A 27,293-nucleotide genomic window follows, 5' to 3' on the forward strand; every position below is an offset into this window, starting at 1 on the left:
TGCCGAGACTGACTCCACTCTCCCTGCTGCTGTTTCAGCAGCACTGGAAATTGACAATTTAATTTTATAATATCTGGGGGAACGTGTGCTGCAGCTAGATGCATTGTTTCCATTTGGTGTTTGCATAGTATATGCAGCTCGGACCTGTTGTTTTATGAACAATTATTTCTTTCTGCTAGAATGTTGTTTTTGGGTTTGCAAGACTTTGATGGCTGAATGACATCTTGAAATGGATGAATCTGGGTAGAATTTCATAGAAAGAAAAGTGTGGTAGTACCTGTGCATAAGAGATCAAAGCCCCAACATTTTACAATGTTCGGAATAATTAGGAATACTACGTACATTTAGATTAATACTGGAAGTACAAAGTTAAAGGCTTCTTTTTTGGGCTTGAAAATCAGTTTGAATTGCCTCTTTTCTTAAACGATTTTGGTTGGAACAGTTGATTTTGCTGAATTGCCTATTCTGCTCGGTGAAGGGGGAAAACAAATAGATAAATGATGATTTTTAATTTTGTGTTCAAAACAAATTTTAAGACAATATTTAGTACCGATTAACCTGGAAATGTTTTTTTTTGTCGTAAAGCTGCCATTTTTGTAAATTTATTTATGGGTTTATCAAGAATGTCTTGACATGCAGTTTAAAATTGGCCTTTAGTATGCAAACAAAATAAAAGCAAAACACTTAAAAGGGGCTGTGTTTGCCATGATCAAAGCAGGTCTACGGCTATACTGAACTCCCACCCAGTTACTTCATGCAAGTGCTGACCCCCCCCCCCCTATGAATCTATTGAGAGTGTGTGGGGGCAGGAAGTAAACTGAGTGACAGTTCATAACTCCACGTGCAGCCACAGGCCAGCATTAATAATGACACAGCCCCTTTAACAGTTATTAGCAGGTTTTTTTACATGGGGTTTCATACAAAAACTTTCAATAAAGAACATTCGTTAGAAAAAACTTTGGAGAAAACGCATGCCACCAGGTCAATGTAGGGACCCAGGGCTTTGGTCCGAGGCAGGGTTTAAACCAGGGGGGCAACAGAAATGAAAGACGGGGTCATTTAACCATTATGATGATTTCAAATTCAGTCTGATTCCTCATTGGGTAAAGGCTGGCCTGGAATTACAGCTTTGAGAGGGCAAGACCATTTTCATTTTGCAAAGGACACTTTTCATTGGAAAATCTTATAGGCTATTGGGAAACTTTTGTAGGAGCACCAAGGTTAAGACCAGGGGCAAGGGAGACCATGGCCTCCAGGTGTAATTCCAGGCCTGCATTAGAGGAAATCGCCCTTGGTGCCTGCCCCCTTGAAATGTTCAAGTAGAAGGTTAAATTTTTAATACAGAGGTGCCCTCTTTTATTAAGAAAGAAAGGGCATTTGCCCGCACAGGAACAAAGTACATCTGGCCTATTAAGCAAAGGGTAAATCAGACTTGTATCTCCCTGGTGTAAACAATAGTCATTTCTGCTAGACAGTTGTTTGGGTAGGGGGTGGTAAAAAATGATTGGATGGGTAATGGCTTGATGTGTTTTGCCGGTAACAGGTACATGTTCAATGTAGATATTTAGTACTATAGGTTAAGAGCTTCTGACAGATCAGTGAAACCTTTGTAATGATACTTTTTTGAGGCAATGAAGTTGATTGCCTCTGTGCCCCTTGGTCAATGCCTTCGTGCCCTTAAGTTGAAATACTCCAGTAGAAAGCTTTCCAACAAGGCCAAAGAGAAGGACAACAAGTTTAGTGTCCCCGCCTGCTTCCTTTTTAGAGGCCGCCTCCCTTTTTTTGTTCTCTCTTTTTTTTTAATAATAAAAAAAAAGGATCTGAGACATAAAAAATTAATTTTGAAAAATAGCCAAGCTGATTGTCTTTAAAAATGGGTCGGCGGCCAATTGTAAAAAAAAAGTCCATCTTTCCTTCTTTTTCAAAAAGGCAAGACGCTTAACATGATTTTAAAATTGTGGTCTTAATGTTTGGTAGCAGCAGTACTCAGTACCTGCATAATTTGCAAAACACCGTGGGCAGCAGCAGAAGCAAAGAGTGACGGTGGTCTTTGATCCGTTCTACTCAGATCAGGAGGGTGTTTTCTGGCTTTTCAACCAGATGAACACAAAGTACTGGAGACCACAATAACATGGCATTTAGGCCCAATTGAATATTAGGTGAGACTTGTTAACAAGACCCTATGCACAAAGGCGTCTGTTGTGGCGGAGCAATCCCTCCCCCCCCCTTACCAATAATGCATAGGTCAATGTGGGGGTTTTGTGTGAGGGTTTTCATGACTGGGGAATCTTTTGTTGTCATGCTGACTACCCTTTTCTTGAGGGGGTGGGTAGTTGTAATTGAAACTGGCTTTGTTGGTGAACCTTGCTGCTTCATGTACATTTGTAGATGGATGGATCAGTCTTGTGTACATGTAGTATTAATAGGAGGGGAATGTGTTGGTGTTTTCCCCTGTACCTTTTGTTTATAATTTGGTATGTTGGAAGCGAGGTCAGCAAACTAAGATCTATGTTTATTAAGGCCAAAGAAAAAAAATCGTTAATACAAAAATTAAAACAACTTTTTCTTTTTCATAAAAAAAGGATGGGCTACATTTTAAATATCTCATGCAAAAATGTATTTTTTTTCTAAAGCCCAGCCAGTTTGAAGTGTCTCCCCCCAGGAACTTTGCTGCTCCCCCACCCAAAATGAGATAACAAAAAAATCCACAATGAATGATTTGATACACTAAATTATGTCTTCCCCCCCCCCCCCACTTGCCACCCCCCCCCCAACAAAGAGAGTTGCTACTTTTGTGAAGCAACGTTTTTTGACAACTGAGATTGTTGCAAGTAGGTACTTTCTGTAATTATCCATGGTCCATCACTGAGACTCTTTCTGACAACTTTTTCTTTTTCTTTTTCTTCTATCTCCACAGAAAAGGTCACATGATGTTAGATTAATAGACCACGAGACAGTAACACAGTTTTTAGAACCGAACATAACGTACATAGAAAGTTTATGGAGTGATTCAGGTATACAGGAGTGTTACGACAGAAGAAGGGAATACCAGCTTACAGATTCAGCAAAATAGTAAGTAATCGTTGGCTCCCTTTAGCCCAGCGCCTCTATACGCCTCTCTTAATATTTATGCATGACATCATACTTCTTACCCAAAACGAGGCTATGGGCGCAAGTCCCCAACCACTTGCAGTGGCTGCGCCAATCGCCTCATTTTGGATTAGCATTGTGACGTACCTCATGCATAAATATTAAGAAAGGCGTATGGTGCATTTGACCAATCACAGCTTTGGTTATAAAACCAACAGGGCCCAGTTTCGTGGCTCTGCTTACCGTGAGCAAAGAATCAGCGCTTACAGAAGCATGGAATTTTGCGCTAACATCAAGCGTATTTCATGCAGGGAATTTTGTTTGCTTGTGGTAGTGCTAGGCATTCTTAACTACACAGCCATTGCAGAAATTTGACAATAGGCAAAGCCATGAATAAGGGCCTTGTTGTTGCTCATAGCCATAGCATCAAACTCTCTGTCGTTGGTTTTGATGTTTTTAGCAGCTATGATTATTGAGCATCATCCAAAATATTAGTGTTTGGCGCCAAAATATTGGTAGTTTTTGGATTGAACTTTTGCTGGCAGAAACTGTGTTGGTTTGGGGGGGAGGGGGGTGTTGAGGATAGTCTATCAATCGATAGACCCTCTAGTCCTAGAGGACCCTCTAAAAATCAGTCATTTGAACCAATCAAGAGTAGCTGTGACTGGACTGTCAGGATTGCATGCGCCAAGGTCACCCCTTGTTGCTGTATTTTAGTCATCCCTTGCCAACTGCTTCTAAAAAAAAAGGCCTAGTGTTTCCCCTGCGTCAATGGAATGACGTCAAGAGACAAGCTGGTAACGGGCAGGGCACACGGTGGCAGTGCAGTGGTTAAGGAACACGTTCCTAAGCCCATCAGCAGCACCAACAAAAAGAAGGGGAAAAATATTAATAACAATGGTCCTTTTTTTGTCCCTTACCCTCTCCCATCCTGTACTGAGTGATCAATTATTTCCATTTGACTATTGCTGTCAACCAGAATGCTGCAAATTTGTAATAATTTCACACATAACAGGTGATGATTTTTTGTTGTTGTTTCCTGGATACCTTTGAAGAATACTGTTTCCAATGAAAACTCACTTCAGGTTTGATCCAAACCAAAACAATAAGGGAAATTGCATTAAATAGCAGAAATGAAAGAATTCTGAGTAATATCTAATTTCAGACTATTGCCTCCGCCCAATTTCATGAATCCTAAAAGCACAGAATATCTTGCTTAACAAAAACTGGTTACCAGCCAAAACTCCATCATGAGCTTAACATTGTTGCAACTAATGCTCCCCTCATTTTTTGCTTTGCAAGTTAAGAAATTTGCTATGCAGTATTTTCTGCTTAACAGCTTTATGGAATTTGGCCGAGGTTGGCGAATTGATGTGCTTAATTTCACAATGGATTTGCATTGCTGCTTAAAGCCCGGTTCATACTTCCTGTGAATGCGAATGCGAATGCGATACAAGTTTAGATGTCACAAAATTTTGCAACGAAAACAGCCATGTGGCGTCAACATTTTGCATCCGCATTTGTAGGAAGTATGAGCCAGGTCTAACTCATCTGCTTGCAAGAAAGTCCCGCCAGCAAGCTAGTGCTCTCTTACCTTGTTTTGGTTTAACAGTTCATGTATTTATGAAATGAAAGTTTACTAATGGCCGCTTTGTAAGCAGCTGTCAGGATCTGTGAATTTGACCCCAAGCCTTACCTGTGTTTTTTGAACATTTTGCCTGTTTGAAGAAATAATTCATGTTTCTTTTCCTCTTTTTATTCCTCTTTCTACAGCTACCTTTCCGATTTAAGGCGAATTGCTAATGCAAACTACGTTCCCACAGAACAAGATGTATTGAGAGTACGAGTGCCTACAACAGGCATCATCGAGTACCCATTTGATTTAGACTCCATTATTTTCAGGTGGGTATATTTGGAAGGACTGTGTACGAATGATGTAATGTAAGGTATTTCATGGTTACTGAACGCTCATTAATCATAACTGTAATCTTGGCCGGTTTGTTTCTTGTTTTAAACTTTTGGCAGAGCGAAAGTTTCAAGGTTAACTTATGCAGGCAACCAATTCAAGGCAATCTCTAAGAAGAAGGATATTCACATTTGAATGTTTCTTGGAACTGTAAGACATTAGTTGAAAAATTACTCCTGTGCTACCACAGGAATTATGTTCTTCTTGTAGCCCCTTACCTAGAGTGGCTTTTACTCATGTTTGGGGTGGACTTACATAAAAAAAATAACAAAATAAAAAGTTGTGTGGTAGTATGCACTGCAGTTGGTTGCCTCCAAGTTGCCAGTAAAAGTTGCCTCATGTGACAAAGCCCCTAGACTTTGGACAATAGTTGGATTGATTTGCTGACTGCCAAACCCAAACTCATTTAGAATCCACTGGACACTAATTTCAAAATTCTTGAAGAAACCTTTTTGTTGGGGTTGCTCGCGTTTGATGGCTTCAGTTCTGCACAGCTAGACAAGCAGTTGGGCCAGGGTACACATTTACCAAATAAAAGTCGTTGAAATTGTTGTAATTTTATTTGGTAAAATGTGTGTGACACATGACCAACAAGTTTAAAGGTGGGTGGATCTTTGAGGTAGAATGCCTCGACATTTCGGCCATTTTCAACATTTTGGCTGTAGCTCTGGTTTAGGCTCTGTCAGTAAGTTTGAAACAGGAAGGCATAGCATTATAAGCCAGAGCCAAAGTCAGGGCTGAAGATGTGGTCTTCAAAAGGGCCATAGACCCGGACTCAAGCTCTGGTGTTTCTGATCCACAGAGTGTGAGTTTGAGTCTTGGTCACGTCGTTTGTACCTTCAAGCGAGATACTTTACCATAACTATCCTTTGGATGGGACATTAAGCTGTAGGTCCCGTGTCCTACATGTAGGGTTGGTAGTGAACATAAGAGAACACATATCACGGAAGAGTAGGGGTTAACCCAGGTGTTTCTGGTTCACATATATAGCAACACCCTTGCTTATAGGTTTTATCAGGTTTCTGAGTTACAGTGATTAAGTTCACTTATGAGGCATCCTTGGTTTCGTCACCAGAAATATATAATAAGAATAACGTTTGTAAAGATAGCTTTTGAGTAACGGCTCAGCCCACTTGAGAACGAAAGGGGGCCTGCAAGAGTTATTTGTTACTTGGTGTTCAACCTTGTTGTTTAAACAGCTACCTGAGCGGAATGTTTTCAACGGAAATGGTATTTTAACTTGTTTATAATGCACTTGTTCACCATTTTAATGTAATTTTGATATGTGTACACTTCTGAATTTTTCGTAATTATCGATTACAAAATCAGGCCCCAACCTAAAGGTTTTGAAAAACTAAAAACACTTCTGCCGTTGAGAGCGCGTGTCAAAGGACAATGCCGCTGACGTCATCTCTGGGAGCTTGCTTTGTTATGCCTCCACGCTACAACAAAGCGTCTTTACAAATTGGAGCTCCCAGAGATGACGTTTTGAGAGTGATTACGTAACACGGCTTTTCGCAAATCTCTCAGAAAAGCGCTGGATAAGGGCATTCAAAATGATTGTTTTTTTAACACAATTTAAATCTTTTTATAGTCATATGAATTCCCTATTCTTTGAAAACATTTTAAGTGAATTTCAGCAAAGTTTACGACTTGACATTTTCGTTCAAGCAGGTCTTTAACCGTGTTTGTGTGTGTTATTTCTTTGCCCATTCCAGAATGGTCGAATGGTACCTTGGTGTTTAACCTTGTTGTTTAACCTTGTTTGTGTGTATTATTTCTTTGCCCATTCCAGAATGGTCGACGTAGGAGGCCAGAGGTCAGAGCGACGCAAGTGGATCCACTGCTTTGAGAACGTTACATCCATCATGTTCCTAGTCGCCTTAAGTGAATATGACCAAGTGCTGGTTGAGTCCGATAGTGAGGTAAATAATTCGCTTATCATATCTAGATGTCAGCCAATGTACGAAATATGCTTAGATAAGTACAGAGTTTTCTGCTACAGTAAGCATTGATTCGCAGCCCTAGCCTTAGATGACATTTTGGATACAACCTACAGTCTTCGCTCGGCCCCAGCGGCCAGTCTATCCAGAACCACTGGGATGGGCTAATCAGCTTGCACAGATTCTTGTTCAGGAAGTACAGGCAGTGCATAGAAATATGGCGCAGTGTGAGTGTGATGCATGATGGGACTGCGCATTATTAAATCAATGTGCGTGCATGATAGGTTTGCCCATCCCAGCGCCTTTGGTTAAAGCAAGGAGCTGGGGACGAGCGAACCTACAGTCACCCATTGCCTCTGACTTAATCATTACAAAGAAACACAAACCTGTAAGCAGGCCTCATTATAGGCCATGGCTTCCACAGCGATTGCTGTGGTACCCTGTGCTTTTGCTGTGGGGCCCTTTGCAAGGTTTCTGTACAAATTTACATATCCTCATAGAGGTGCGCGCCTTACCAGAGGGAAATTGCTGTGCCCCTTCAAGAACGAAGTCCAAAGCCTGTGTTGAAATGCAACAAATTTCTTTTTGATTTTTGTTTTCTCGCAAAGACCTGGCCATGGCCTTTGTGCTATTTCAAAGGTTTTCCCTGTAGAGCTCTATTGGAAAGACCTGGCCATGAGAATGACATTGCCCTCTAAAAGATTATATTCAAGGCCTGGGCCCAATTTCATAGAGCTGCTAAGCATAACAAAATTGCTTTGCATGAAATCTTTGCCTTGATAAAAACGGGATTACCAACCAAATTTTCACATGATTTTCAGGATTTAAGCAAACAAAAGCTGAATACCAGTAACAAGCGAAAGGCCTATGTAACTGGAAATTTGGTTGGTAATCTTGTTTGTATCAAGGAAGAAATTTCATGCTAAGCATTTTTTTTGTGCTTAGCAGCTCTATGAAATTGGGCCCAGGCACTTTGCCAACGATAATTATGCTCACAATACAATAGTGTGTGTGTCTTGAAACATAGTTTTGATATTGTGTTTTTACCCATACACTGATGTGGCTGTAAAGCACTGTATACCATTGTGTATACCCAGTACTTTCCCCGAGTTCTGTGAAAAAAAATCCACATGCATGTTACACTGATTGGATTCAAACCCAGGACCTTTGTCGTTCTAGAGCAGATGTCTTACCACTAGAACACCGAGCATGCCCAGGAGAAATAGCCAGTTTGAATCCTTTTTTTTTTTGCAACGGATACTGCAGTAATTTAAGAGATCTTAAGCTTGACTGTTTTAAAATTCAACATCTGAAGGCCATTTGCACAGCGCAGTCACGCGCCAGTCAAAATTGTGCACAACAGAATTGACTCCCAAAATGAAAGGAAATGGTGGAGGTGCATTCTTAGGAGGTGCATTCCGTTGTGGAAGTGGTCTATTAAAAATCGGTGTTGAGATAAAAATGCAGTTTTGTTTTTTCTTAATCCTTATTGTAGAATCGGATGGAGGAAAGCAAAGCACTGTTTAGGACAATTATCACGTATCCGTGGTTCCAGAACTCATCGGTTATCCTGTTCCTTAACAAGAAAGATCTCCTGGAAGAAAAGATAATGCACTCACATCTTGTAGATTACTTCCCTGAGTTTGATGGTAAGTTTCTGAATCTGATGTTTATAGTCGACAAAGCATACTTATGGAAACATCTCGTCAACTTTTTGTAGAGAAGACAATGAAGAAATCTCAGTTTTAGGCGTGGGAGGAAAATGCCCACAGGGAAACCCCACGCAGTCAAGTAGGGATTGAAAAACCTAATCCACATGCAAGGCTTTGGTCCGGGCTCGAACCGGAGTCCGCGGAGGTGAAAGGCAGGGACAGAAACCACTGAGCCAACTTGACTGTCAAGTTTCTCAGAGGTGGAAAATACACCACATGGCCCAATTCTATAAAGCCTGTAAGCACAAACATTTGCTTAGCATGAAATTTCTTCCTTGATAAAAACAGAATTACCAACCAAATTTCCATTTGTTGCATATTGCTTGATACTGGTAATCAGCTGTTGTTTGTTTTGTGCTGAAAATGACGTGGGAAATTTGGTTGGTAATCCTGTTTTTATCAAGCAAGAAATTTCATGTTAAGTAAATTTGTGTGCTTACAGGCTTTATGAAGTTGGGCCCAGGGCTTCACAGCCCAGAGTAGGGTTTGGGAGGGGTTTGACTCATGATGGTAATGGTACTTGCCTGGAATTTCATCTTTGAAAAGGGCAAGGCCATTTTCATTTTGAAAAAGGCCACTTCCATTAGAAACTTTTGAAGGGGGCACCAAGTCCATGGCCTCTGTTTAAGACCTGATGGTACTCATTAGATATCACACCCATGGTGCATGTCAACAACATAAGAAGAGCTACATGTATGTTTCAAGTTATAAGACCCATTTATGTATTGTTGTGTTGTGGCCAAGTTGACTAGTTCACCGGATTTAAGCTCTGGTATTGACAGCAGCCGAGTGTGGGTCCGACACCAGGTCATGACACTTGTGCCCTTGAGCAAGGCACTTGCTTTGTAAAAAGTTAGGAAGATACTGCGTTCTGCTCTACCAAGCAGGCTCCTAGTGGATGATACCCATGCCTAAATCCTCACGGACAGTGAAGGGGGTAACCCTGTTTTAGCTTCAGGAGTAGGTGGCTCCTAGTGGATGATACCCATGCCTAAATCCTCACGGACAGTGAAGGGGGTAACCCTGTTTCAGCCCAATAGCATGCCTGTGGTGGCAGTTGGTTTGGGTTGTAGCTCAAACCAGTTACGTGCAGCCCTCACCTTGTGGTGTTAAGCGATGGTTTACAAGTTGCTGGTGCGCACTTATCTGCTAGTGCCAGAAACACCATAACCCATTTCACCTAAGCAATTGCCGTGGTGCCCTCTGCTTTTGCTGTGGTGCCCTTTGCAATGTTTCAATACAGATTCAAATTTTGCTCATAAAGTGCTCCTTACCATAGAAAATTGATGTGCCTCTCAAGAATGAAATTCAATGCCCACCTTAATGATGAGGGGGTCTGGTTAATATTGGTCAGTTGATAAAGTGAAGTTTAAGTAGGAATTGAAACTTTGCATGGTGGAAATAAGATATAGAAGAGTTTGCGGTAACACCATGTAATAACTTTCTCTAAATGAGTTGAGGTGGTTCTGAAAAGAACCGTTGGTTTAACTCGACGTTTCGATCAGTATGCTCTGATTGTCTTCTGGAGAATGAAAGTGAAGTTTACATGTCTCGTTTGCTCTCTTTGTTAAAACACAGGTCCACAACGTGACGCCCAAGCAGCTAGGGAATTCATTCTCAAGATGTTTGTGGAGCTGAACCCCGACAGCGATAAGATCATCTATTCCCATTTCACCTGCGCCACCGACACAGAGAATATTCGCTTTGTGTTTGCCGCAGTCAAGGATACCATCCTGCAGTTGAATCTTAAGGAATACAACCTGGTGTAGTGTAGAGCGTGATTTTATGTCCGTCGGCCAATGCGAGTGAGCGTTTTCACCCGGGGGCCGGGGTCCTAGCCACGTAGCCTTTTGTTGTAATTTCAATCACGCTGGCCACTTTTATAAACTGACCGTTGTTACATAATGTGTTCACAACATAATAACGCGTCTAGGAGTGGCCTGTCATGAATGTGTATGTGCAGTTAATGCGTACATGAACGGTGAAACACTATGGGGCACCAATTTTGTGTGGACTCGTGGTTTGTTTTGTTATTTTAAAAATAAAAAAGTGAGGGAGCGAGTGAATTTTGTCATCCGGGGGTTTAAAAACAGAAAAAGGGGGCTTGCCTAGGACTTTTTGTGTTAAATGACGTGCCGGCACGTTTTGGACTTTCCCAAGTAAGTTGTTTTTAAACAAAGCTGTAATCAATAAGAACAGGTTCTTAATTGATGAATTCAACTGGAAGTTCAAGCGTGCGGAAATTGTGGCAGATTGTCAGGGGTCTTTTTTAAGTAAGAACACACCGCCAAGTGGTCGGTACCCCGTTTATTCATTGGTGACCCCACCGGTCCGTGACTCATGTACGCAGCTGCTAAGAGGACACTGAAGTTTTGACAGTGTCTGTTTGGACATTTTTAAAACGAAAAAAAAAACAAAAAAAAACTAGCCGAACGCCACACACGAGTTGTTGATATCGCTGTCACAGCGATAGGACTCAAAAGTGTGATGCGTAGTCGGTTCATTTTTATTGAGAGGTCTGTGTTTTCTATGTTGGAAAGAAGAAAAAAACTGAGTCAGACAACTTGCTTGGATATTGTATCAGCATCAGACAATGTAACATCTCCCTAAAATTATGTTTTTCAAAATGTCAGTACGAAAGATATTTACCATGTTTCAAATTGTTTTTTTTTGGTTATTATTATTTTTTTGTCCAAACAAATGTTTAATATTTAAGTAATTTTCTTTTATATATATATATTTAAAAAAACTGAAAATATTTTACTTCTGTGATACTAGTTAATCTTATTCTGAGGAAGGCGTTTTTCGTTTTTTTTTTTTAGCAAATGAATCAGCTGAAGGGACTGGTCTCATCTTTTTTGTTCATTGATACTGCCATACGAGCCAAGAGGCGATCAGACGACCTTTGGACGACCTTTGGTCAAAAGTCAAGTGATGGTATGTGGTTGACATTTTGTTTTTATGTCAAGGGTCACTTACCAATGTACAAAAGTAGTAACTAACGCCTTTTACTTGCATAGCAACCATTTTAATTGTTAACCGTTTGGTGACGAATCAAATTAAAAACTCAATTTTTCAGTTTGTCAGTGGCTTTTTTTTTTCACTGACAGTTTAAAAACCGATGCAATTTTATGAAAGGGGAAACAAAACAAAATTCATGAAATTACCATAACCTTTCCACAGGACCTCTTACTTCAAAACAGATTTTTTAAAACCAGGGGGAACAAAAAACGGAACGGAAATAAAAAAAAATAAAAAATATGAAAAAAAATAATAATAATAATTGTATTGATACCGGTGAGAAATTCAATTATTTGATTGTAATTTATTAGGGGGCACTGTTCCACCACGAGTGTCTTACAAGCAAAAGAAAAAAAATTAATAATTTAAAATCAAGTATCGCAAGTTCGTGTAAAAGAAAAAAAAAATAATACAACCTAATCAAAGAATGTTTTGTATCACTTCCTAGTACACCACCTAGTGTCAAGCGGAAGTGGGAATTTGGGGGGGGGGGGGGGGGGGGTTCGAAGAAAAAAAAAGAAAACCGGCGGTACCCGGGTAGTATTGTCTTGTCTAATTAAGGTCTCTTGTAGCTGTTTTAGTGGTGCTAGATTTCATGAATTTGGTGGTCTGTGTGAAGACTCATTTGTAAGACGTCTTAAAAAAATAAAAAATTTGTACTTGTGTTGGCATATCGACAGTGAAATTAACACGTTTTAGGCACTAAAAAAAGAATTATAATCTACTCTTCATCATGGTTGTTTTTGTTTGTTTTGTTTTTATCCATTTTTTTGTTCTCCACTTTTTTTTCACAATCTCAGTGTTAATATTGAAAAGCTAGGCAAAAGATTGATTGGTACGTTGACAGCAAAGCCCTGTTTAAGGGTTGCTCTTACTTATTGTCTTGATCTTGATCTTATTGCCTCGAGTTAGTTCGGAGAACAAGATTTTACAGAGTAGTCCATACCACTTGAGAAAGTAACAACCAAGCACAGCTTTATCTGGAGATCAAGCTCTGTATCTTTTCCAACCAACCAAGCCCCTCCCCCCTCCTTTTTATCTGGCGGGCGATTTTTATTGAATGAATGTATGTTTTGAGAAATGAAATGCACAAATGCGTAATCATTTAAAAAAAAAAAAAAAAAAACATGTTGTAATTACTAGTCTATTTATTCGTTTCTTTTTAATGGTTTAAAAACAAAAACTAAAATTGATGAATAATCCTTGCCTAAAATGGTGCATTTTTGAAGCCCCCCTTTCTTCCCTGTGCCCACGTTACCCCCCTTCCAAAAATGAAATGCGCTGACAGACTTAAAGTAATGGTCATCGAGAGACATTAATAACAAGTACAATATTTAGATAACACTTTGTTATGATTGGAATGATGGTAATTGTCTAGAGTTGTTTTGGGGGTTTTTGATTTGGGGAGGGGGTCCGAGACAAACACAACAACATTTGTAGATTTGGTGCCGTTTTTTCCTAGTTGTACAGCAAGAAGGCGGGCGGGTGGTTGTTTTTAGACTCGCCCCCTTCTTGCTGACATTATGTCTGTACAATTGTATTCATTTGTTTTAATCGTGCTGGCAGAGTATTACATTTTATGAAAAATAAAAACTTATAAAAAAAAATAAAAAATAAAACCTTTCTGTGGGACCAAAAACCAAACAAATTGCCTATTTTGAAGGCAGGTATGCAGTTGTTGATGATCTTAAAAACCTTGCAAAAGTATATATAAGTAAATATAAACAAACAAACAAACCAACAAAAAAAGTATTTATCAACAACGAACAGCCCACACTACTCACTGGATAAATTCAATGGTTATAGAATTACTCCACAGGCCTGTTTGAATTGGTCCAAGCATGTATAACTGTACAGTTGTTGTGTAACTTAAGATTGTAGTTTATAAGGATAAAGAAGAAAAAAAAAACGATGTTTGTTTAGAATGCACCTCTCTTTACCCAGCTTTGATATCTCCAATCAGGCTTTTTGTTTTTGGTAATAATGTGTTGCTATTTATAAAAAATATTAAAACAAAATAAAGGTCATATATACATAAATAAATAAGGATTAGTTTCCATTTATTTATCTATATATCAATTTATCTTTGGATTTTAGTGTACATCAATGCCTCGATGGGTATGTTGCACATTTTTCTCTAGTTAATAAGTATCTTTAAAACAATTCACACTCACTCACACACACAAGTGTGAAAACACCTGCAATCAGGGATCTCTTATTGTCCCTCTTTTGTTTGTACCTCAACATTTTAGCAACAGCTCTTATTGGTTTTGTACACACTTTCCAACTGGGGACCTTCCACCAAACGAGGACCCTGTTGTCCTCTTTTGTTAAAGGTGCCTGGTTTGAAGGGGTAAAACTACCCACACACACCACACACACATACAGTATCGTGAGATCTAGATTGGGGGCATGGATTCACCCAAGAAAAGGGGAAACATCACAAAATTTTCAGTTTATTAAAAAAAAAAAATCTTAAAAGAAAAACCAAAAAAATATATATATAAAAAAATAACTAGAAGTCTGAAATTTCTGAAGCTTTAACTCATTCAGTAACAGTACTATGCATTTATCCTGGGGGATATTTTGAGAAAGAATTGTGCCGAAGAGCAAGCCCATCAAACCTTTATTAAGATCAAGAATGATTCAATTCAGACTGCTTCGAGAGAACTCAAATGTTTCACATTTATTCATGTTTTTGGGGGTGGGTGTATTATTCAGAACAGAGGGAAGACTGGTTTGAATCTGCACCAGTACTTGTTTGTAAAATCTTAATCTCACATGCGGAAAGAACTTAGCAAGAAATTTTAAAAATGTCTAATCTGAAGGCACTGAGTTCAAAACCAGTTCATACCGGTTTCAAACCTGTTTATACCTGGTTTGAACCGGTAACAACTAACTGGTTCTGGTTCAAGTTTCTTTCTTCTTTGCCATTTTTAAGACTGGTACCTTGTAACATATCAACAGCTTGCTTATTTAAGTTGAGACCTACTACGCACAAGGCTAGCTTTGACCCAAGTTTTCGCATAAAAACAATGTCTTTGTATATTTTCACCTTGAATTTTTGGCGCATTTTTATCAAGACAATGTTGGACTTTAAAATAAACGTATAATTATTTGGAGTGATGTACCATGCTTTTACTCATGCTGGCCAAAACTGCAGTTTAAAGGTTATGGTTGTTTGCCTTGTGTAGGCACAGTAGTGGTGGAATTTTTTATGACGCCGAAAGTTTTTTAGCAATAAACTTTGAATTACTGTTGCATGCTACGAGGGAAACAATCATACACTATGTGGTGGGAAATGGTCGGCGTTAAAGAGTCCAATAATACTGGGTGGATTTGTAGAGGCTGGATGATTTTGTAAAAAAAAAAACACACAAATTTTTGATTCCTTGGAAATGGAGTGTTTTAAAACGGTGTGCAATAAATACTACGCACCTTCTACATTCATACATTGAACTTTCATTCTTTCCACTGCCCCCTTGTGCCTGGTGGATACAAAATCAAATTGACAAAACCCAAAGCACCAAAAATTACGTTGTCTTAATGATTAACAACAGGTACCAAAAACATTTCTTGAAACAATCTTCTGAAAACAATTTGATGGTAATTTTTTGGGAATGTGTGCCAGTTTTCAGTTTACGATTGTGGGTTACTCCAAGCTCTTTAACATGGTTTACCAGTTAACGCTAGCTTGATTGAAACCCTTTATTCTGAAGCTTCATGTGATTCTTATGACCACCCATTGGCTATTATGATGAATCGGACTCGAAAAGAAACAAACAAAAAAAGAGGTGGTTCTTGAAGCCTTTTTTTTCTTTTTATCCTTTTCGTGTTGTCACATGTCTTATTTGAGCAGCTGTGCGTAACACTTTTTAACAAGTACAGTACAGGGACTTGGAAATGTAGCGTACAATTTTACAATGTATATGTATATATTCCTAGATGCAAGGTTAAAAACATTGATGGGTGAAGTTTTGTTGTCGTACATGTCATGTACATGTTTCAACGCAGTCACCTACTCAGTATTTTGAGTGATCCACCATTTTTTTTGCAGCGAGAGGGGACACAAGTACATGTTGGGGGTTTATAATTAAGAAACGTGAATGTTAGAAGTAATGAAGAAGTTGTATGTAGGATTTGTCAAAAAAAAAAATAATAAAATAAATAAACGCTGCCTGCCGTTGTCAATGATATTAATAAACACATCTATTGATATTTTTTATTTATTCATTTTTTTATATTATTGTTATTCTAGTTTTTATTATTATTTTGTTTTGCATGTCAGTTTACTGGTTCCAGGTTTAGTACATAAAAGGCAATGAACTGCAATTGTGGGATTATTTTTTACTTTTTTTTCTTTTGTTCTTGTGGAAATAAAAAAAACATTGCAATTTTGGCAGACATTTAATGTGTATAGTTCTTTGTACACATGCACTCTTGGTACGTACACATCACATCTTGATAATGCTTTAGAGTGAGTAAGGGTGTGAGTGGTGCTAGTGTATCTGTGGGGGAGTTTTTTCTTGCCAAGATTATTTCAAGTGGGATTTAACAGAAACTGTGATTTTTTTTCCAGTATTTTTTTTTCTTCTCTAGATAAATATGATAATAATAATAATGATAATAATAATGATAATAATAACACTGTTGGATCTTTACATTGGTCTACATGTACCTTCTAAGTTTCTTTGTACTGTAAGGTCCTGGTGAGTAAGTAGTCTATTGTAACAGTGTGTGATTGGACTAAACTTTTTAAGACAAAAATATGTGAACTATGTACTTGTTTTAAATGCGTCTGGTCATTTAACATGCCTTGGTTTTTCATTCTCCTCGGAAGATTTAAAAAAAAAAAAAACTGAAAAAAAAAAAAAAAAAGGTTCATAGTCGTTTTTCGTTTTTTTTTCTTCTAATTTGTAAAACTTTTACCACGTTGTCCAGGGGACTATGGCGCCTGAACGTATAAAAAAAAGACGTGTTTTTTTTTTTTTTTTTTTTTAATTACTGAAAAAAAAAAAAACCAGGCACGTACCTCAGTACTGTACATCACGGGGTGGCGCTCAAGGTGGTAAAATAATGCAGATTTTGTTTTTCCTTAGGTCATGCTTTAGGGCATGTTCCTTAGGGATGTTTGATTGTAAATTGATGTAGGAAAATAGTGAGCTATACACTCGTGAGGGAACGATTGCTGTGTTGAGTCAACGCTATGTCTAAAAAAAGCTCTTGATAAAGCAGAAAAAACCCAGTATTTATATTCTGTCAAAAAGAGGAATTTTTTAAAAATGCGCTTTTTCCTATGTTCTTAAAGGCTCTAATCCCATCTTCTGTAAGTGTTAGAAAAACATTTTATGTGCATCAGGCATCGATTCTAAATGGGCAATCTAGATTGTTCATTTTTTTGGTCATTTTTTATCCTCAGAAAAATGTTTTTAATTTTTAAGTGGACAGCTTTTGCCCTCTGCTGTTTTATTTTCCAAGGTACCTGTGGTGAGCATTCAGCATTGTTGGTGTTTTTTTTTTAGAATGTTTTTTTTTTCCCTGCACAAAAACCTATCACTAAAAGAAAGATAAAAACAAAAATACAAAAAGAGGATAGTGTTAACGTTCCGAGCGTTAAATTAAAACACAAAATTGATTCAATTTAATTTAAGATTAAAGAACTCGATTTAAAATGCCAGATTTTAATGCTATGTAAACATTTTTTATTGGTGCAATTTCTTGTGCTCATCTCTATTGACTCACCTAGCTTTCTGTGGTACAAATATTTAGTGTTTTTTTTTTGTGAGAAAAAAAAGGAGAATTGCAGGATATTAGTGAATGAGAGGAAAGTACATAATATTGTAATCATGTTAATTTTTTTATTGTTGATAGAATATTTACTATTGTACGTCCATATTTTTAATTTCTTGTTGGCATGCCTGCTTGTCGGTATTGGAAACCTGCATAAAATTGCACACAATAAATAAACTGATGGTCTTCTTCAATCTACTGAGTTATGTCATTTCATTCGAGTATCAGCGAGCCGTTTCATTTGTCTTTTTGCAGTAACTTTTTTTATGTTTTTTTTTTTAGTGAACGCTTTGCATGTCTAGTAATGAAAGTAAGGCTTCTTGAAAAATGTCCTTAATTGCAAAGCCTGAGGATTGACGAACTGAAAATGCTGGGGTAGGTTAAAATTGAAGTGAACTTGACTACTCGACTAGTCACGCCTCAAATAGTCGCGACTTCGACACTTATTGCGACTAACTTTTAATTCCAAGATGCATTGCGGCATAATGTTTGACGCAGGCACAGTAGTTCACCCTGGAAGGTTTGTGTCACTGATATCTGATTGTGTTTCATAAGTAATTTACGATGTTGTGAATAGTCGTGAGCCACACTGTTGGTTTACCAAACAGGTTGTCGCGACTATTTTTGTAGTGGCACGATTAACAAAGAAGTAAAAAAACAGTAGTTTTGACTCAACTAAGCAATCAACCGTCGCGATTACAACACCCCTTACAAAAATTCTGCCTTTTCATTGGATTAGAGAGTGTCACATGCTATGTCTTAGTTTCACTAAAAACCAAGCGGCCATGGGATAGTCGTTTGCCATGTGTTAGTCCGAAGACTATCACACAGTACCTTGACGTTTTTTTTACCCACCTCAAACCCAATCGGTTGTTCATCTGTGTATCTGAAATGCGCGTACGAATGTTACATGTCGAGGATGATAAATAGTCTGTACGAGTATGATAAATAGTCTGCCAGTGATCCCCGGACAGTTCCATTTTTTCTCCGCTCCGCCTCAGGAAAATAGAAGCTCTGGGGATCACCTCGGGAGTCTAATAACCTTAGCACTCGAAACAGTCAATATTTGTATATTACGACACTAGTCACACTACACTAGTTGCCATGCTGGCGATTTCACCAAACTCTTCCTAACTTAGGATTAATCTTAGGACTTAAGACGAGTTAAGTATCCCGAAGATGTTAGGACGCATTAAACCCATCCTAAGTTAGGACAATTTACTCGTCCTAACTCAAGATATGTTTAATCCTAGCGTTTCGTGAAATCGGCTGTAGGCCTAGCTGGGATACCCCCACCATTCAACCATATTCTGTGTTCTTTTCATGAACATGTAATCTATGGCTGAAGGATGAAGCAATTTATGTAACAGGACATGAGTCTCTTGACTGGTTAGACCTGGATTCGAACCCACGCTGTTTCGAGGTCTGAACGAGGTTCACTACTACTTACAAAGAGCAAGATCGAGGGCCAACATTTAGTCAACCCGCAATTGTCCACTAACCAGCAATGTACATGAGGAGTGACACACTCACTCGAACGTCTTGTTTGAAAGTCTAGTCAACCATCAGGAACACTCCATTGACTTCCGTTTTTTTCCCGCTGTAGTGTCACTGGTTCCCTTCTGCGCTTAACACATGTTAGCATGGAACAGGCTCTTGGGACCAGTGAAGAAATCATGGTCCTGAGGCCGTTTCCAAATGGTCAACCACAGTAGTCAATTGATGGTAGACCAGCCTGGGTTCGAGGCAAAATAGTCAACAAACTTATATAAAAATGTTTAAAAAATAAAAATATACAAAACAAGATCAATACAAGCACTGATGCCAGCCCACAACTGCCATTTGTTTGTACACCGTATGCTAAAGAACTTACATCATGTGATTATTGTACCAAAAACCTGCTTAGCAAATTTCTTGGATAAGCAAGAAATGACTGGGGTACCAGTCACGACCAATTGTTAATGTAGAGTATTCTGGCTGGTTATCCTATTTTTGCTAAGCAATTTTTTTTTTGCTAAGCAAGTTTTGTGTTAAGCAGGTTTTGTGCTAAGCAAGTTTTGTGCTTACAGGCTATATGAAATTGGGCTCAGGATGGTTACATGAGAATGTTGAAACTTGACAATAACGGGGAACACTCCGTGTTCCGGAACTCCTATGCTCTGGTGACCCCCGCCCCTACCCATGATCTATCTGGTATGGTTAGGGTTCGGATAAGGGTCAGGGTAGAAGTTCAGCTTGGAATAAGGGTAGGCAAAACTTGCGTTGTCTGAACTTGGGGGTGGGTGTTGGTAAGTGTCGGAACATTAGGTGTATAGAATTCGAAAAAAACCTAGCTCCAAATTATTGTTGAGTTTTCATGTTTGCCATAATATAGATGAAGCTTTATTTAAAAAAAAAATGCACTAAAACAAATCACAACTAAAATTAATGTGCTACAGATCTTTGGTAAATAAAAAATTAAAAACTTTATCTTTAACCTTTTCAGGAAGGATGTGGCAAAGTGTTCTTTTGGTTTGGAGAGTTAACTTTTTATGTAGTTTCAAAATCCAATGTTTGTATTTCCTGATAAAGTGAAACAACTGGTTTTGATATAAAAGGGAAACAACTGGGTTTGCATATATACAACTGGGTTCGCATATAAAAGGGAAACAACTGGGTTTGATATGACATTTGAGGTCGAGGGATCGCAGCTACACCATGACGTCCTTCACAGTGATGGTGTTGTTTGTCAGCCTGGCCTGGAAAGCAACAGTACAGCAGGGGTACAGTTCTAGCTCCAGTTCTAGCTCCAGTTCTGATACCGGCATAACATACCCTTCTAGTTCTCTCGCTAACCCTGCTCTGACAGTACCTTCCATCATTTCAACGAAAAACTTGAATGTATTTGAAGGTAGCAATGTTACTTTCCGTTGCTTAATTCCAAATTATAGAGATATCGGGAACGTGTATTGGTTCCAGGGATCGACGAGGATCGCTGATTGCAGACAAGGCAGTGTTCCTGAAGCTTCTGGCAAAGTTAAGCGTATCTCAGTTTCTGTACCTGGGAGCATAGGCTTATGTGACCTCAATATCTATCAGGTCACACCAATGGACACTTCACAGTATTTCTGTGGGTTTTCCGAATTTGAAGATGATGCCAGAGAAGAGGAGATTTCGGGGTCTGGGCGGTCATTTTCAAGACATGATGATGATGACCATGAAGATGGGCTAGCAACCCTAACAGTACTCTCTTCAACACTTTCACCACCCATCTGTGAGGCGCTACCTTCTGGTGAGCTTAATGTCGGCGATAATGTTTCGTTGACCTGCAAACCTCCAGAGAACTCGCAGTTATCACTCCTGGCCTGGTACGACAATAAGACCGATACCTACCTGGCACCTCAACAGATCACTAAAGGCAGTTCCTTTGTCGTATCCAGGGTTCTCAGTGTTCAGGACAATTTAGAGAGTTTCACGTGCATTGCTGCTGGTGTGGGGAGGGGACAGAATGCCTATAAGAACAGGCCGAGCTGCTCTATCACCCTGCTGAGTGTCATATTCACAGTTGGATTGGTGCCTCATACTGGACGCGTCTCTGACAGGGCTGAAGCTCTTTTCCAATGTGTTACGAGAAGTTTGTATCCAGTGAAAAGCTATCACTGGCACATCCTAAGAGGAAACAAAATTCAGTATGTTTCCTCCACCTGTGGCGGCTCATGCCGTTACAAAATATCGGACGGAGGGAAAATCCTTGCGATACCTGAAGTACATATGGAGGAAGATGACGGTCTACAGGTGAAGTGTAGCGCTGTGAACACACACAATGAAGAGGAGAGCAGCCATTGGGGGTTCCTGACTATCGACAGACCTGATGGGTCATCAGAGTCATCAAGTCTAGATGACCAGACTAGTCACAGTCACGCTGGTGCAAATGTTGCAGGGGTCTTTGCTGGACTTGCTTTTGTCATCATGGTGGTAGTCCTCGCCTGCTATATCCACAAGAAGCGGCTTGTACACAATTGCCGCACCAGAAGAGCTTCCAGGAGTGGCCAGGATGCGAGTCAAGCAGGACACAGAGGTGGGCAACATGGCGGCTGCAAAGAGTCTACAGACATGGTGTATGAAATTCCCAAGGAGCAGCAATACACCTATGAGGCCCCGAAGGAGTTCAAGATTTACCAAGGCGGCGAAAGGACCGATGCAGATAAGTGTACTACCTATGACATTCCTAAACCAGCTAGGTATGTAGATAATGCATATGCAAATACAAGCTTCTAGTCACTCCTTGCTTGTTTACTAAGCACTGGTGTAATTTTCATGAAACACCATGAAACATCATGTGGTGACCAAAAAAATGTAATACATAAAACCCAAATCAGATGGGTTAGGCTTAGGAAGTGGTGTAACTACATGTATGATGGTAAACTTAAGTTTGTTTCTGGACAGAACAAAACACAAGGGGTAAGTGAAGCATTTTTATCACATTTGGTTGAAAAAAAAATTTCAAATCACAAGGAGTAAGTCCAACAATTTGTTCAATTTCTTGTAAAAAATTGAGAAAAAAAACAAAAAACACAGGGGGTAAACTCCAGCATTTTTATCTTATCTGAGTCAAAAAATCTAAAAAAAATCACAAGGAGTTAGTCAACCAATTGTTGTCATCAGTTACATGTTGTTATAAATTGAAAAAACACAAGTCCAGCATTTGTATAAAATTGTTGTTCTAAATTTGAAAAAAAATCCAGTATTTATATCCATTTGGGCCAAAAGATCACAAGGGGCAAGTCAAGCAATTAATCAAGCTTTGGAAAAAAAAAATCAAATAAAAATCACAAGGGGTAAGTCCAGCATTTGTATCAAATTTTGGCCCCAAATTGAAAACAAATTCACAAGGGGTAGAAATCAAATGTTTGCAAAAAATTGAAAAAATCACAAGTGGTAAGTCCAGCATTTTTTTCAAAATGTGGGTCAAAATTGAAAAACAAAAATCACAAGGGTAAGTCAACAATTTTTATGAAATTTTGTCAAAAAATTAAAACAACTCACAATTGGTAAACCAAGCATTTTTATCACATTTTTGCAAAAACTTGAAAAAATCACAAGGGGTGGGCCTAAGTCCAGCATTTTTATCAAATTTGGGCTAAAAATCACAAGGGGCAAGTCAAGCAAATTAATCAAATAATAATATAAAAAAATTACTAGGGGTAAAGTTCAGCGTTCTTATCAATTTTTTTGCCCCAAGTTGAAACAATGGCACAGGGCAAGTCCAGCATTTTTATCAAATTTTTGCCCAAAATTGAAAATAATTACAAGGGGTAAATATCAAATTTGGGCAAAATATTGAAAAAGTCGCAAGGGGTTAGTCCAGCATTTGTATAAAATTTTAAGGCATGAAACCAGCAATTTTATCACATTTTTGCCCTAAATTGAAAAAATGGCACTGGGCAAGTCCAGCAATTTTATCAAATTTTTGCACCAAGTTAAAAAAAAAAATCACAAGGGGCAAATCTAAAATTTCTGCACAAAATTGAAAAATTACAAAGGCTAAGTCCAGAAAAATATTACAAGGGGTAAGTCCAGCATTTTATCAAATTTGGTCACAAAATTAAAAAAATCACAGGGTGTACGTCCAGCATTTGTATCAAATTTTGGCTAAAAATTAAATAAAATTCATAAGGGTTTAAACCAGCATTTTTATCACATTTGTGCCCTAAATTGAAAAAAAAATGGCACTGGGCAAGTCCAGCAAAAAAAATCACAGGGGGTAGGTCCAGCCTTTTTTATCAAATTTTGGCAAAATTTTTTAAAAAGTCACACGGGGTAAGTCCACCATTTTTATCAAATTTCGGCCCAAAATTGAAACAAACAAAACACATGGGGTAAGTCCAGCTTCAAGTTGTTTATATTTTTAATGTTGGCAAACAGCGATAGATACAAAATATACACAATATGTGCAGCTTTTTGTACATTTGGAAATTGAAATATCATATCTATTTTATACAAGAATTAAGCAAAATTTTATAACTTCTGATATTTTTCAAGATAAAAAGATACACTTATTTGGACGGTTTTAATAGTTATAAAAATTGAAAGCACCTTTATCCTGTTAATAAGTCATTACGTCACAGTCTTTATTCTACCCTCGCTCTACAGCTTGTGCAGGTTTGTTCAACCGAAAGCCACATCTTCAAAAGGCTCTTCTTATGGGGACTTAGCAAAACGTATGGAAAATATATTGTTTCTTTTTTAACATCCTTAAAAGCAAAACTAGCTTTAGACCCTTGCCATGAAATATGTAGCTTGCACATCGCACATACGCACTAAAGCTACTGGTGGGCTGAATGGGGGAGCATTTCATATTTTTGTATGGGGCTGGTGACAGCGCGACGCATACACGTTTATGTGCCTTCCCGATGGCATTTACCTACCATGAGCATGTGTGAATTCAATTAGTATGTTTCAAGAGAGAAGGTGAATGTCTGTGGACTTTTGGTGATCACAGAGCCGGTTAACAATAAACAGAATACAGTGGAATGATGTTAATCTTACTAACAGGATTGTTAAGTTGTACAAAATTGAACACAAGTTTCATTGATAAAGCTTATCAATATAATATACAGAGATTTTGTTTAGCTCACTTAATAAAAGTGTGTACTATTTTGTTTAGCTCACTTAATAAAAGTGTTTACTATTTTGTTTAGCTCACTTAATAAAAGTGTTTACTATTTGAATTGAGTGCATACTATTATATACAGACCACACACCATTCACTCTAGTCTATCGATTTTCAAGCACCATAGCATAAAACTAGGCTTAGAACTCGTTCGTACGTAAAACCGAAACAAATTTTCTTGTGTCACAAATGGACAAAAACAGCACGTACCGGTTTTTGAGTCACCCAAACTGACTTTGCTTTTGCTTAAGGTCACCAGAAAAGTGAGTGCTCATGTTCCTTAAAGGCAGTGGACACTATTGGTAATCACTCAAAATAAGTATTAGCATAAAACCTTTCTTGATTACGAGTAATGGGGAGAGGTTGATGGTATAAAACATTGTGAGAAACGGCTCCCTCTGATGCGACATAGTTTTCGGGAAAAAAAGTAACTTTCCAGAATTAGATTTAAGAATTAGAAAAGATTTAGAATTTGAGGTCTCGAAATCAAGTATCTGTAAGCTCACAACTTCGTGTGACCATTGTGCGCCAGATTGACGACAGTTTGAGCTCAAATTTTCACAGGTTTGTTATTTTATGCATATGTTGAGATACACCAAGTGTGAAGTCTAGTCTTTGACAATTACCAATAGTGTCTTTAAAGGTTTAATTTAAAAGTGTTTTAAGTGCACAACAATGGTAAAGATTCAACTTGTATTGAACTTAACAAGGTATATAGATGGTTATGGTGTTTCTGAAATGTCTGGCTTACAATGTACTTGGGCCAGCAATCTGATGGGTGTGTTTTGGGCACTGCAATACACTAGATAATTTAGAAGGAAATTGTTTTTTGTTAGGGCAGACCTAACCAGACAGGGAAATACCCCGGGATATGGTTTTAGGGCTCCACAAGATTGCGTGGAACTGGAAGAGGAAATAGTGAACGAGTTGCAACTTTTTTTTACAAAACAAAATTTACATGTGGCTATATACTATTTGCATTATGTAAAGAAGGCTATTATCCAGATATTTAAGAATTAAAATAAATTGGAATAATGTTAGAATTTCTTGGCTTAATTTGAGAGTGATTTGTTCTAGGCTACCAGACTCAAGTTCTGGTGTAACCAGAGTGTTTGGGTCCGAGTCATGGCATTCGTGTCTCTACAGCGAGACACTTAAACCAATGCTCTCCCAATAGGAATAAAAATAAGGACTGCATGTTATAATTATTTTTTTCACATGAAATAATTGGTCAAAATCTATTGCAAGCGAAGTTCTGACATCTATGAATGAGTTGTCTGAGGACTCTGTCATGTTTCTCTATCCGGCGTGAAACTTCGCTCGGTTGACTGCGACGCCGATCGCATTGAGATTTTAGTCACATGACCAGTCGATCCCGCGTCATCGTCCTCGTCTTGTTTCTCGTCCAGATCGACGGCGTTCATGAAAGGCGGAGATTGTCGGATGGAAGATCCGGGAGGAGTACGGGGAGGTGAAGGGTGAGTGACCGGCCTCGATAGATCTAGAAAAATCAAGGAGAGAAATTTTTAGAAATTACAGTTTTTATTTTTCCCAGCTGGTTTAGACAGTCTTGTTTTCTTCATTCAAACAAAAAGCACACATCAATGAGCAGTCATCTGAAGCGGGTTCAAGTTTTGTAGCTTTGAACCTTCTGTTTAGAATTCTGGTCTGACTGGGCGAAAACATCTTGGCACTACAGTACCACAAGATTCTGCGCTTACGACAACCTTTAATGCCCATGCTCCTAGGGGCCGTAAGCGCAGAAGTTCAGTTCAGTTATGGAACAGTCTTCCAGAGGTTGTCAAACATCAGGGCCCAATTTCATGGCTCTGCTTACCGTAAGCACAGAATTGGCGCTTACAGAAGCAGGAAATTCTGGGCTTACGGCAAGCGTATTTCACGGGTTATCGGCGAATTTTGGCTTCTGCGCGTGCGTACTCCCCGTTACTAGGCATTCTAGGCTTACAAGGCTAGCGCAGAAATTTGGCGCTTGCACGTAAGCGGGGAATCGTGATCGTAAGCGCATAATTCGGCGGTAAGCAGATCCATGAAATTGCGCCCAGAACAATTCAAAACCCGGTTAAAAACATATCTGTTTACTTTGTACAATAATTGTTGATTTCCTTTTACAGCGCATAGGGATCTCACGATGATATGCGCTATATAAGAATGGTTTTGATATTATTATTATTAAGTCTGCGGAAAGGGAGCACCATTGGGTTCTGTAGATGTCTGATGTCCCTAAAACAAATAGTAACTTAAAAACTGACTTGGTAACAAGCATTGGAGAGCTGTTGATAATATAAAACATTGTGAGAAACGGCTCTCTCTGAAGTAACATATTTTTGAAAAAGAGGTAATTTCGCACTAAAATAATAAAAGACTTCTAGCCAGAAGTCTTTTATTCCTATCTGAAAACACACAAATTCGTCCCACAAGGGTGGTTTTTCTCTCATCATTTTCTTGCAACTTTGATGACCAATTTAGCTCAAATTTTCACAGACTTGTTATTTTATGCTTATGTTGGGATAAACCAAGTGAGAAGAACGTTCTTTGACAATTACCAAACGTATACCTTCCCTTTAATAATAATAACAAATAAATAATATTCACGTATTGTTATGCACACATATCCATCATGCTGAGTGTTTAAGGGGCAGTAAAACCAAAAACAAACGAAAGAAAACAGACACAACTATAGTCCTTGAAAACCTGTGACATAAGATAAATTTTGAGAAGAGATTTGAAATTTATGGTACAAAGACAAGATCCAAGATTAAGTGGTAGAAAGTTCCAGATGCGTGCGTTTGTTTGATTTTTAATTTGAACAAAATAAATGCGTTTATTTAATCAATCAATCCATTCTTACCTCTTCTGTGAATGGAAGAACCCACTGACCCTGTCGTCCCTGGTCTGCTTCCCTCGAGGTCATTATTGAGGGGTACTTTGATTGGTGGAAGAGGCTGGCTTAGGGAAAGGGCTCCCTCGCTGCGTGTTCTGCTGTGACGGGACCCAGCACTGTTTGGAGTCTTTACAGCGAGGACTGACGGTGATTGCCTGGCTCCTTCGGTACCTGCAAAGAAAGCAGTAGGAGGATATAGTGAATTCAACTGGCATGT

General features: G+C 38.6%; 2 protein-coding genes across 7 annotated transcripts in view; one reads left to right on the forward strand and one right to left on the reverse strand.

Annotated features, from left to right (window-relative positions):
- LOC117288502 (guanine nucleotide-binding protein G(q) subunit alpha-like) overlaps nucleotides 1-17,716 on the forward strand; it is a 46,530-nt gene extending 28,814 nt beyond the window's left edge. The window contains exons 3-7 of the mRNA XM_033769384.1: nucleotides 2,918-3,072; nucleotides 4,864-4,992; nucleotides 6,852-6,981; nucleotides 8,495-8,648; nucleotides 10,290-17,716. Of these exons, the coding sequence (XP_033625275.1) occupies nucleotides 2,918-3,072; nucleotides 4,864-4,992; nucleotides 6,852-6,981; nucleotides 8,495-8,648; nucleotides 10,290-10,480 (759 nt within the window). The 3' untranslated portion in view covers nucleotides 10,481-17,716. The remainder of the gene's footprint in view (nucleotides 1-2,917; nucleotides 3,073-4,863; nucleotides 4,993-6,851; nucleotides 6,982-8,494; nucleotides 8,649-10,289) is intronic.
- Nucleotides 17,717-24,532: 6,816 nt separating this feature from the next.
- LOC117287899 (golgin subfamily B member 1-like) overlaps nucleotides 24,533-27,293 on the reverse strand; it is a 54,158-nt gene continuing 51,397 nt past the window's right edge. For all 6 annotated transcript variants that reach the window (XM_033768509.1, XM_033768507.1, XM_033768506.1 and 3 more), the window contains 2 exons: nucleotides 27,044-27,247; nucleotides 24,533-25,675 (listed from right to left, as the gene is read on the reverse strand). In XM_033768509.1, the coding sequence (XP_033624400.1) occupies nucleotides 25,464-25,675; nucleotides 27,044-27,247 (416 nt within the window). In that variant the 3' untranslated portion in view covers nucleotides 24,533-25,463. The remainder of the gene's footprint in view (nucleotides 25,676-27,043; nucleotides 27,248-27,293) is intronic.

Source organism: Asterias rubens, chromosome 3 (genome assembly GCF_902459465.1).
Source record: "Asterias rubens chromosome 3, eAstRub1.3, whole genome shotgun sequence".
Taxonomy (NCBI): Eukaryota; Metazoa; Echinodermata; class Asteroidea; order Forcipulatida; family Asteriidae; genus Asterias; species Asterias rubens.